Source organism: Coenobita brevimanus, chromosome 90 (assembly GCF_032717465.1).
Source record: "Coenobita brevimanus isolate Jiangsu-jjx chromosome 90, ASM3271746v2, whole genome shotgun sequence".
NCBI classification, from domain to species: domain Eukaryota; kingdom Metazoa; phylum Arthropoda; class Malacostraca; order Decapoda; family Coenobitidae; genus Coenobita; species Coenobita brevimanus.
Genome location: NC_137043.1, coordinates 39,790,568 through 39,802,881, shown reverse-complemented (window position 1 = coordinate 39,802,881; position 12,314 = coordinate 39,790,568). Strand labels below are relative to the sequence as shown.

The following is a 12,314-nucleotide window of genomic DNA, read 5'->3' as shown; positions in this document are numbered from 1 at the left end:
CCCTCCTCTGTCCTACCTCCCCCTCCCTGTCATTGTCTGTGGGGTGATATTAATCGCATCACCCCACCCCTCACCCCACCTCACCCCTCATCGTAATAGTCATCCCAGCACTAAAATACTGCCAGGGTATTTTAGGTTCAGAATTAACTGTTTTATTTTTTTAGGGACTGAAGATACACAAGAGGAGAAAGGGGAGGGGAGGGGAGGGGAGTTGTGGGGGTGGGTGAAGGAGGGAGGTAAGGGATGAGAAGTTTGAGTGTGAGTGAGTATGAGGGGAGGGAATAGAAAGGAATGTGTGAGTGTGGGTGAGGAGGAGGGTGTGTGTGTGGGTATAGAAAGTGTAGAGGTGTGTGTGGGGGAGGGGGTGTAGGAAGGAAGGAGAGTGTGTGGATATAGGAGGGGAGGAAGGGGAGTGTGTGGGTGTATGAGGGGAGGAGGGCAGTGTGTGGATGTATGAGGGGAGGAGGGCACTGTGTGGATGTATGAGGGGAGGAGGGCAATGTGTGAGTGTATGAAGGGAGGAGGGCAGTGTGTGGGTGTATGAGGGGAGGAGGGCAGTGTGTGGGTGTATGAGGGGAGGAGGGTAGTGTGTGGGTGGAGGGGAGGAGGGCAGTGTGTGGGTGGAGGAGTGGAGGGGAGGAGACCACAGCTAAGACCTGAATTACCACACGATCGAAAATCACAGTATGTGGTGACGGTGATGAAGGGGGGGGAGGGCAGGGAGGGAGGAGGTGTGAAAGGGGAGAGAGGAGAGGGTAGGAGAGGAGGGGAAGGAAAGAGGAGGAATAAAGCAAGAGAGAAGAGGAGAGGAGAGAAAGGAAGAGGACAGTACAGCAAAGAAGAGGATGAAAGAAAAGAAGAAGGGAGAGAATTGAACGGGAGGGGAAAATGAGAGGATGTGAAAAACAAGGGATAGAAGATGGAAGAAGAAGAAGAAGAAAGAGAGGACAAGAGAGGTGGGGAAAAAAGGAGGAAGGTTAAGGAAACAAATGGAAATAGAAAGAAGGAGGGAAATTATGTGAGAGGAGAGGAGAGGAGAAGAGAAATACAGAGGTGGGAGAGGAGGTATATAGATAGACAGACAGATAGATAAAGGAAAGAAAGGAACAAATAATGAAGTGACATTTTATGAATAAAGTGTGGAAGAAACGAAAACTAGAGAGAAAGAGAGTGGGGTGGAGGAAGAAAGGAAAAAATAATGAAGTGGGAGACAGTGAATGGAGGACGGAAGATGTGTGTGTGTGTGTGTGTGTGCGTGTGTGTGTGTGTGTGTGTGTGGTATTGGACGGAGCAGTGACAAAGAACTAGCGGGGTGTCGTGCCATCTGCCTGATTGTGTGTCTGTTTGTTAGTGGTATGGATGCTTTGTCCTCAGCTGGGTTATGGATTCTCCTGTTATCGATATTATATCTCTGTCTATATCTTTCTGTCTATCTGTCTGTTTATCTATCTGTCTGTCTATCAATCAGTCTATCAGCATCGGTCCAAATTAGATTCATTGCCGGACCAAATCTTCCCAGAGGGTGAATGAAAGCCAGAACGAATTATAAAACCCATTAAACTAAGATGACCTTTTATTTTCACTTACTTAAGCTGATCCACTCAGGTGTGTACACTCACCTGATCTGTCTCTATTCTTTTCGCTCACCTGACCTACCTGTCTCTATTCTTTTCGCTCACCTGACCTACCTGTCCATTGTTTTCGCTCACCTAACCTACCTGTCTTTTTTTTTTTTTTTTTCTGCTCACCAACCTACCTTATCGTGTTAGTTGCTCCCATGACCTCAGGCCTTATTATCAGGAAAGTTTGGAAGGGGAAACTATAGGTATAATTAATGCAGACGGTTTTTGGTGAGATTAAGAGAGAGAGAGAGTGAGGGAGGGAGAGATTTAGTGAGATTAGCCAGCGTATTGCAGATGTGTGTTGTTACTACCGCCAGACAGGTGTATATGTTTCCTTTAAGTAGGCGTAAAATTGTCCCCTTTCCATCTGGCATGTTGAGCTGTGACAAGACTTACACTGGGATAACAAAAGTAAAGGAGGGAAAGAAAGGAAGGAGGAAAGAGAAAGGGGAAGAAGAGCTAAAGAGATTAAAACACACACACACACACACACACACACACACACACACACACACGATAAAAGTTCAGGAGTGTGTTAATGCCTGAGGATGAGCTTGTGGATTTTGCAGGAATTTTCGTCTAATTGATATGCTGGTCAGAGGATTAGTGATGGTGAAATGAGAGAGAGAGAGAGAGAGAGAGAGAGAGAGAGAGAGAGAGAGAGAGAAATATTAGACGGAGAAACCACCAGGAATATTAGCGAGCAAAAGAAAATGAGAAGCAGAAGAAGCGAAATATTAAGAGAAATATCCTTCGGGACGGTACATTAGCAAATCCAAGCCGTAAAATAAATGAACCGACGAAATATTATGGGAAAAGTCATCGAACAAGGTCACTCAGCATTGCCATGAAGGAAAAATGTTATGTGTGTGTGTGTGTGTGTGTGTGTGTGTGTTTTAATTCATGAAGTTATAGGTGCACCAAGGATGGGGAGAGAGAGACAGACAGACAGACAGACAGAATTCTCCAATCGCCAACATTTCGTCCAGTGCGTCACCACCAGCCCTGGCCGCCTTTGACCCTCCTGTCCATACTGAGTTTTTTGTCAAATTTATGGAAAGGATAGCCAGGCCGCAGACATTTAGCATGCAGATTAAAAAGTGGCCTCTCTCTCTCTCTCTCTCTCTCTCTCTCTCTCTCTCTCTCTCTCTCTCTCTCTCTCTCTCTCTCTCTCATGCTCCTTCCTGTTCTGTTAGTTTTTTTTCTTTTTTTTTGTTTTTGGATTTGGTTAGTCAGTTAGGGTCGGGTTAGGTAGAGGTTAGAATATATGAAGGTTAGGAGGGTGAGGATTCAGTAGCTTATGTTAGTGTGTTAGGGACAGAGTAGGTTAGGTTAAATTTAAATAAAAACAATCATCCTGGGAAGAGAAACCTGATGGCTTGGTGGTGAAATGGCTTAGCAGTTTCCATAAATCAGAACGGGGTGTGTTGACTGAGAGAGAGAGAGAGAGAGAGAGAGAGAGAGAGATGTATTTGGTGGGAAAAGTGGAGGACAAACAAAAATAAATCGTTTATGTAGGCGAGCAAAAATAAATGTAATCAAATAAATTAATAACGTTGTGGGCAAACCTTAGTGCTGATAGCTTCTTCTTTTTTTACTGTTTATAAGAGGCCGTATATCAATGAGTGGCTTCGTAACACCACTTTATTACCGATTTATTTTTTTATTTTTTTTATGCAAGGAAGTAGGAACCAAAGGCTAGGAGCCCACAAATTATTCCCTCCAAGAAAACACAAAACCAAGATAACAGAGAGCCATATTGAAGATCTGTTCTATTTGCGTATTACACCTTAACTTTATCTCGCATGCTACTTATATCGTTTTAATGTCGACGTAGATTGTACTAAAAACAATACTGGAGGTTATTCAGGTGTGGTGAGCAGAAGAAATCGCTTACAAGAAGATGCTGATAATGCTAGTTGGAATTCAAGCCTCTTTCGGTTCTCGTGCGTGTGGGAGGGAGGGATGTGTGTATGGAAGGGTGTGTGTGTGTGTGTGTGTGTGTGTGTGTGTGTGTGTGTGTGTGTGTGTGTGTGTTATAAAAAGACCCCTAATGACAGTGGGCCAGCGGTGAACCAATCAGAAGGACGGACCGTAGAAATTATCGACTTTCCCTGGTGTTTTTGAGATTATATGGAGGTGTGAGGAGGAGGTGAGGGCTGGGATGAGCGGGGTGATGGGCTTTTGATGACAGAGTGGTGATAGATGACGACTGTGATGAACCAGATGAGCTAAATATGTCACCAGTGTTACATATGTCACACACCAATACCCTTACCTCACCTGTTTCACGCGTATCCTTCGCTATGACCTCATCTTTATAGTTCCATATGCATCCTTTCCTATGACCTGACCTCCTTGTTTCATGTGTATCCATTCCTATAACCTGACCTCCTTGTTTCAAACGTATCCTTCCTATAACCTCTCCTTACCTGCTTCGTATGTAACTTTTTCTTGAGGGCCAGCTCGTGGTGCTTATAGGTTAATAGTGCTCTGAAACTTGTTATATCAAGGACTCATATATATAATTCTATAGCCTTACGGCGGACCCTACCCTTCCTCGACACAAGAATGTATATTTGCGTTGTATCAGTGCACATACATATATTTTTTTCAGTCTTTTCTGATTTAGCAAAACTTAATATATCCCACACCCTAAAATTCATATTCTTAAATTTCAGATTGAGACGATATAGCCCCGTGACCCGCCGGTGAGTACCATAGGTGTGACTGCCTGTGATTTGATTGCATTTCTGTTGCCCTTATGGTGCAGTGTATTACAGTGTATCTTATTTTTCCCGGGCCGTCATTGGTGGGTAAATGTGCGTCTGGCTTGATTTACTGAGCGAGTTGTTGATAGTTTATCCTGTATTGTGTGAGTGTGTGTGTGTGTGTGTGTGTGTGTGAGAGAGAGAGAGAGAGAGAGAGAGAGAGAGAGAGAGAGAGAATTCTATCTTTACCGCATGTTTCTGTGACCCTTACCCAAGCCTTTCCTGATCGTATTCAAGTCGTGATTTTTAATTTTCTGGTTTTTAATCTCTCCCAACTCTGTTTATCAACACGCCTTGAATAGAGTGTTTTTGAGAGAGAGAGAGAGAGAGAGAGAGAGAGAGAGAGAGAGAGAGAGAGAGAGAGAGAGAGAGGAGGAAGTGAGGGGGAGAGGAGGGGAAGGAAGGAAGAATGTGGGGAAAGGAAATTATATCAGAGAAATGAGAGACAAGAAACAGAAACGTGAAGAATGAAATATACGAAGAAAGGAACAGAAAATGTGTGTGTGTGTGTGTGTGTGTGTGTGTGTGTGTGTGTGTGTGTGTGTGTGAGAGAGAGAGAGAGTGTGAGAGGGAGACAGAGACAACATCGGGACTCAGGATATTGCCATTAAATTTTTGCTTCGAATTTAAGATTGGGAGGAAGTGAGAGAGAGAGAGAGAGAGGGAGGAGGGGGGGAGTTGTGACCTTTCAGTAGTATAGGCAGGTGAAATAAACACATGAAGGTCGTAATACCCACTGTGTTTACAAGTGTTTATAACCCTAAAGGTTGCCAGAGAATGGTACCAGATGTTATTATTACCTGCTGTTGCCAGACGATTTCCTTCAGCTGCATAAAGACCTCTGGTAGTCAGGGGGGTTTCTGTAGCCAGTATCTAAACCCTTCAGTTCAAGAAGTCTCATAATCTTTCAAAAATCGTCTAGGGAGGGATAATAAAAAATCGTTTGCGGAGGAAAAAATAGTCTGAGGAAAAATATTTAAAAATCGTCCTGGAATGGAAGGAGTGCTAGGTTGGTGGGGAAGGATTGCAGAGGTTATTAATTCTTCCCAGCAGCAGACGATTGTACTCAGGGGTTTGTGAATCAGACGGTTTTACACAGCTTCAGGAAGGCCTCATGTGATTACCTCTTCAGTCCTGGGTTAATTTTGTTCTTGATATCTCCAGACGATGTTATTGAGGTTAAGATAGAGCCTTAGTGGTAAAGGAGTAAACACAGATATTGAGAAAGGACCATAGTTTAAAGGATGTGAAGACGGATATTGAGAAAGCATCGTAGTAGTTATGGAAGTAAAGACGAATATTGAGAAAGAGCCTTATCCTACCCTATTCTACTCTTCTCTGCTGTGCTCTACTCTCCCGATGTGAACGGTATCTGCAAACATACGAGTGTATGTAAATTAATGTGAACTGGAATGGCAGGCCAGAACGACTCATGCCTTGACATGTGCCATCGAGAGAGAGAGAGAGAGAGAGAGAGAGAGAGAGAATGTGTGTGCATATAATTATGTACGCCAAAATGTGTGTGTGTGTTGGGGATAGGAGAGAGTGACCATTTATCTGTTTCAACTAACCCTTGTGACATTAGTAATTAATGACTATTTTAGAGTAAAGAGACGCTACCCATACCTTGTGTGTGTGTGTGTGTGTGTGTGTGTGTGTGTGTGTGCAGTAAAGCCTCATTATATTATACTAACTGATGAAGGACCCCGCCTGATAAATTAAAGCTCTGACTGAAGAAATCTTTTACAATACATCCCTCTTCTTAGTATTTCCCTCTCGCTCTTACTTCTCATCCTACACATTCCTTCTTCATCCTACACATACTTTCCTCCTCCCACACTTTCTTCCTTCCCTCCATCTTCCCTCTCCCTTCCCCTCCCCCTGATGCCCCCCTCTGTTTTCCTCTCACACGTTCTAGCTTCTTCTCTCCCCGTCCCCTCTCTTTCCCTCCCACGTACTCTTCCCCACACACTTTCCTTCCCCCCCCACTCCCATTCTTCTTCCTTTACTTCCCACCTATCCACCAGTTCTCCACTCCCATTCCTCTCACTTCCCCTCTTCCTACCCCCGTCCCTTTCCCTCCACCTCATCTTTCTGTTCACTTTCCCACTCCCCATTCAGTCACCAGTCCCCACTCCCATCTCTCTCTCTCTCTCTCTCTCTCTCTCTCTCTCTCTCTCTTAATCTACATTTTATCCAAGCCAAAATCTCCCCTGCATGTGCATTGCTCCCCTCTCTCACTTTCTCTAATCTCTCCTCTTCCCTCTCACTTTTATTTTTTTAAGCCCATCGCTTTCTCACCTCCCTCCCTCCCTCTCTTTCTCTCTCCCTCTCTCATTTCCTCCTCTTCTATCTTTCACTCTTAGTTAAAAGAGATTAATATTCTGGCCTCTTCATTTAAAGATAGGTGGTGCAAAAGTTACAGACCAGTGATATTAAATGAGAGAGAGAGAGAGAGAGAGAGAGTCAAGCCACACACCTTCCACCGTACTATTTCTTTAAGTAAAAAAAAGTTTAGCAGTCAGTAGGGATGGGGGTTAAAATAAGCCTGACTGATTACATACATATATACATACATACATACATTTTCACACATGGGGTACACATAAATACATACATACATGGAGACATTCATAGTTCCAAGCATACATACATACATACACACTGCGCACATAAATACTGCACAGACATACTTACAGACATTCGTAGCCTCACACATGCACACATATATTTACACACTACACATACATACGCACACATATATATTTACACACAGTACACACATACGTGTACACACATCCATACGGTATACAGCGCTTACAAATACATACGCTTGCTGACATTCATATTTTCATACGTACATGCAGTTGCACATATAGCCTACTTACAAACACACAACGTACATGTACACGTCAGAGCAAACACCCACACACGTGAATACTTAAATTAATAAATACTTACATGATAAATACTTACATACGTACATACACATACATATGTAACTTTTGACTGCCAGGATGTCTCGGCTGAATTTAATCGTGTGCTGTTAGTCTGATACATACATACATACATACATACATACATTACATACCTACCTACATACTGTACATACATACATACATACATACATTAGTGGTCGGATGTGCTGTTAGTGCGAATAAAACCGCTGATTGGGGTCATAGCAGGCAAAAGTTTGATGGAGAGAGTTTTTAACCGATGAAGGCATGGAATTTCGATGAGAGAGAGAGAGACAGAGAGAGAGAGAGAGAGAGAAAGAGTCATACTGAAGGTGTTAGGCATTTGGAAGGAAACCAAGCGTCACTGCATCCAACAACATGTGTTTCATTTAGTCATAACAGATCATCTTCTTTAGCTATGCAAGGATATCCACAGGTGAGAATCAAAGGAACAGCGACACTCCCATAACCCAGACGCGCAAGAACCGGGTCATTTCTGGTTGACGAGTTACACTGAGGAGAGTAGAGGAATGGTATGAGGTGGGGTAAGCGAAGGGAAGGCGCTGTCTCTTTCCCACCCCCTTACTGTAACCCGTCAGCCAGAAATACCCCAGTTTTTGTCGGAATAAGGTGTAACATGCAAAATAAATCGCTAAGGAAAAGGTGTTGGTGCAATGGGTCATATTCTCGTCGAATAAGGAAGCTCCCTGACGCCTTTTCCTTACCAGTTTATTTCCGCATGTGCTATTGTGATAATTGCTTTTGAATAAGGTTTAATATGCAAAATAAATCGCTAAGGAAAAGGTGTTAGTAAGCTAGTAAGGATCCGTGACAAGTATGGCAGTCATAGTAGTAGTGGTAGGTAGTTAATAGTTTATCCCAGACTGGTAGCGTGATGGTAGTGATAGTAGATATTTAAGTATAGCCTGGATTGACATGGTGATAGTAGTAACGGTAGATTTTAGTGATTAATTCTAGGCTGTGAGGGTCATAGTAGTGATAGTAGACAAAATAGGCAGGCTAAAGAGGCAGCTTACCTTAGACAAAATAGGCAGGCTAAGGAGGCAGCTTACCTTTAGATTGAGTCCGTATCTGTTGGCGAGGGTGAGCAGGAGGTCCCTCACCGGCATGCCCTCCAGTCTGGCCACAACGCGAATCATCTTTTCCAAATCGTCGAGAGTCATCAGTCCAGCTAGCTCTTCGGCGGTGCAGGGGAAGGAGGAAGAGGAGGAAGAGGAAGGGGAAGAAGGAGGAGAGGCAGAGGAAGAGGAGGAGGGAACGGGGATATAAGGAGATCTGATAACCACATTGGATTTATCAGCTTCCTTGACTCTTGGATCCTGATACTCGACTAAGGTGTTATGGGGTAGGTAGTCTATGGGTGGATAGTCGTAGGTGGGATAGTCGTTGCCTTCAGGGGGCAATAGTATGGCCTGGGAGGGAGCTGGTGGAACAAGCAGGAGGGATAGGAGGGCGGGGAGGAGCATGGTGGAAGGGGGAGGAGAGGATAGGGAGGGAAAGAGAAGCGAGGATTTGGGTGAAGTGGAAGTTATGAAGAGAAGGAATATACCAGAAATTAAAGGAGGGATTTGAAGGAAAGAAGGAAGGAGGGGAGGAAGGAGGGAATAAGAGGAATGAAGTTAAGAGGAGGACGAGAGGAATTAAAAGACTTAAAAGAGAGTGATACTTAGGGCAAAGTGAAGAAAGGACGGCGAACAATCTGACACTTATCCCCTTGGTGATTCTTGAGTATTTTCCTTCCTTTTCTCTCTTCCTTGTTTCTTTCTTCCTTTGCTTTCCTTCCTCTTGTCTCTTCCTTCCTTACTTCCTGTTCTTTCTTTCTTACGTCCACTTCTGTCTTTGCAAAACTTGTGGCTTCTATCAAAGTTTTTTCTTTTTTTCGAAGCTTTTTTAAATCAGTTCTAAGATGACAGACGATTCTTTCTTCATGCCTGTCTATCTATCTGTCAGTCTTTCTGTTCCTTCCGTCTCTCTGTTCCGTAGATATATATATTGTTTTCTTTTTTTAATCTGTGTTCCCAAAAATTTCTCTTCAGTTTTTCGCTCACACTGTTTCACTTCTCGATGACTGATCCATGTCAAAGTGGGTTTATATTTTTAGGACTTTCTGAGGCGCGTCTATGGCTGGAAGTGGTGGTGGAGAGAATAGTGGTTAGGATGGTGGTAGTTGTGGTTGATGGTGGTAACTGAGTGGGTAGTTGTGGTATCTGTGTAGGTGGGATGATGGTAGTTGTGTGTGGTGGTGGGTGTGGGTAGTCTTGGTATGATTGTGAAAGTTGTGGTTAGGATGGTGATGGTTAGAGTATTTGTAGGTTAGGATGGTGGTGGTGGTAGTTGTGGTTAGGATGGTGGTGGTGGTAGTTGTGGTTAAGATGGCAGTGGCAGAGGTAGTTAGGATGGAGATAGTTGTGGTTATATGGTTTGAATTGTAGTGGTAGTTGTATGGTAGATATGGTAGGCAAAGAAGACACCTCTCGTAGTGAAGGGGTTAATGAAGGCCAGATCGACAAGCCTCTCCTAAGCTGAAGAAACCGTCTGGAGAGAGAGAGAGAGAGAGAGAGAGAGAGAGAGAGAGAGAGAGAGAGAGAGAGAGAGAGAGAGAGGCGATACAAGTAAAAAAAAACAGTTTAAGTATGAGGTGGGTATGTAAGTAGAAGGTATATAGAATGCCGATGAATAGCAGACGGATTAGACAAGCAGATAGAGTTAGTTGTAGTGGTAGTAGTAGTGGTGTGGTACTGATGGTAGTAGTAGTAGTAGTAGTAGTAGCAGCAGTAGTAGTAGTAGTAGTAGTAGTAGTAGCAGCAGTAGTAGTAATAGTAGTAGTAGCAGCAACAGTAATCTCAGGACGCTTATATTCAGCTCAGGACAGACCTCTCGTATTGAAGGGGATAGTGGTGCTGAGGAGGGCCGCCTTCACGTGGTGGCGTTGATATGGCCTGGCGGGTCCTTTGCCTGGTGCACAAACGTCCTTCACCTCCATTCCTATCTCCCGAAAGGAGGAAGGTGGACTGCAGGTGTAGGGCAATTTTTAGCCTGTAGTCCACTGAGTAAAAAGAAAAAATGAGCTGAATAAAGCCGTCTGGTGAAGAGAATAAAAAAGTAAGTCGTCGAATGGAAGGTGTTGAGGGAAAGCAAAATAAACGTCAGAGTGGGACAGTAGCAGAAGCAGGCAAACGTTGAGAGGAAGAAGCAGGTAGGGAGCAGGTGGGTAAGTAGGTAGATGGGCAAGTAGGTGGAGATGTAAAGAAGGAGGTTGGTAGGTGGACAGGTTAATAGGTAGGTAGGCAGGCGGGCAGATGGGTAGGTAGGTTGGTAGGTAGGTAGATATTACCAACAGAAAGGTAGGTAGGTAATTTGTAGGTTCGTAGGTAGTTACAGGCTAACAGGGGGGTAGGTAGGTAATTAGTAGGTAGACAGGTGTTGGATAATGGAAAGGTAGATAGGTAAGAAGGTAAACTGAGTAACAGGAACAGAAAGCAGCAGTATATAACAGAGGCCAAGAAACAGTAGCAACCCCTTCAGTCCGAGTGTCCCCTTTGACGCCAGGAAGAAAGAATGAGAAAGCACGTCCTGGGAAGAAAAGATTGTAACACTAAGTCCACGTAACACAGTCGCGAAGGGTAAGAAGCATTGTAGCAGGGGTTATAAGTAGCACAGCAGCAGCTTTTTATGAGAGAGAGAGAGAGAGAGAGAGAGAGAGAGAGAGAGAGAGAGAGAGAGAGAGCACGTGTAAGAACGAATATGTCAGTGTGGGTGGGTAAGGCAGAGAAAGGAAACATGCTTGGGGAATGAGTGAGGTGGTGAGTTAGCGTGTGAATATTGAGAGTGTGTGAGACTGAGTGAGTGAGTGAGTGTGAATAATCATAGCTAGTATGAGTAAGTGAGTGTGTGAGGAAGTGAGTGGGAGAGAGTGTGTGTGAATAACCATAGCTAATAAGAGTGAGTGAGTGAGGGATGGGATGAATCTGTAAGAAAACATGAAATTAGAGTGACTGTGCAAGTGAGCAAGTTTGAGAGAGTGTGAGCCTGTGTGAGAGTGAGTGGGAAAATGAGTTCAAGAGTAATTAAGTCTGAGATTTAGGGAGCTTGTGGGAAAATGAGAGAGTGTGTGTACGTGAGCGAGTGAGATACTGAGCTCTTGCGTAGTGGTTAGCGATTGAGAAATAATGAATGCATGTACGTGAGTGAGAGTACGTGAGTGAGAGTAGAGATCCCGTGAGAGAGCGTGTGCAAGCGACTGTGTGAGAGAGTGTGAAAGTGAGAGAGCGTATGAACCAGGCAGTGTGGAGTGAGGGGTGACAGTGGCAGGCAGGGACCTTTGCTCCCCTTTATATATGCTCCCTCTCTCCCTCCCCTCCACCCCCTCCTTTTCTGTCCCACCACCAACCCCTCTCTCTCTCCTTCTCCCTCCTTCTCTCTCCCTCTACTCCCCTCCTCTCTCTCTCTCCCCTTCTCTCTCCTCTTCGTCCCCTGTTTCCTTTTCACCCTATCTCTCCCTCCGTATCCTCCCACTTCTTCCTTCTCTCCCCGCCCCCCCTCTCTTCTTCTCTCCCCCTTTCTGTCTGTCTGTCTGTCTGTCTGTCTCTCTCTCTCTCTCTCTCTCTCTCTCTCTCTCTCTCTCTCTCTCTCTCTTTCATTCTCCTTCCTCTTCTTCACTGTCATTCTTCTCCCTCTCCTCTATTCCTCCTCCTCCTCTCCTTCTCTCTCCCTCGACCTCTCCACCCCTCCCTCTCCGTCTTTTTCATTCATTCCTTCCCTCCCTCCCTCAGTTTCTCTTTCCTCTCTTCGTGTCCTCCTATCTCCACCCCCTCCCTCCCCTTTTCCCTCTCACCTTCACTTGTCTTCACTCCCTCCACCCCCATCTCTCTCTCTCTCTCTCTCTCTCTCTCTCTCTCTCTCACACACACACACACACACACACACACACACACACACCAGCA

The 12,314-nt window shown here is 44.6% G+C and overlaps 1 protein-coding gene across 1 annotated transcript in view; it reads right to left on the bottom strand.

Annotated features, from left to right (window-relative positions):
* The window catches only part of LOC145411683 (uncharacterized), a 26,888-nt gene extending 18,051 nt beyond the window's left edge, over positions 1 to 8,837 (bottom strand). Inside the window, exon 1 of the mRNA XM_080281689.1 lies at positions 8,424 to 8,837. Coding sequence (XP_080137815.1) covers positions 8,424 to 8,837 — 414 coding nt within the window. The remainder of the gene's footprint in view (positions 1 to 8,423) is intronic.
* Between the last annotated feature and the right edge of the window lie 3,477 nt (positions 8,838 to 12,314).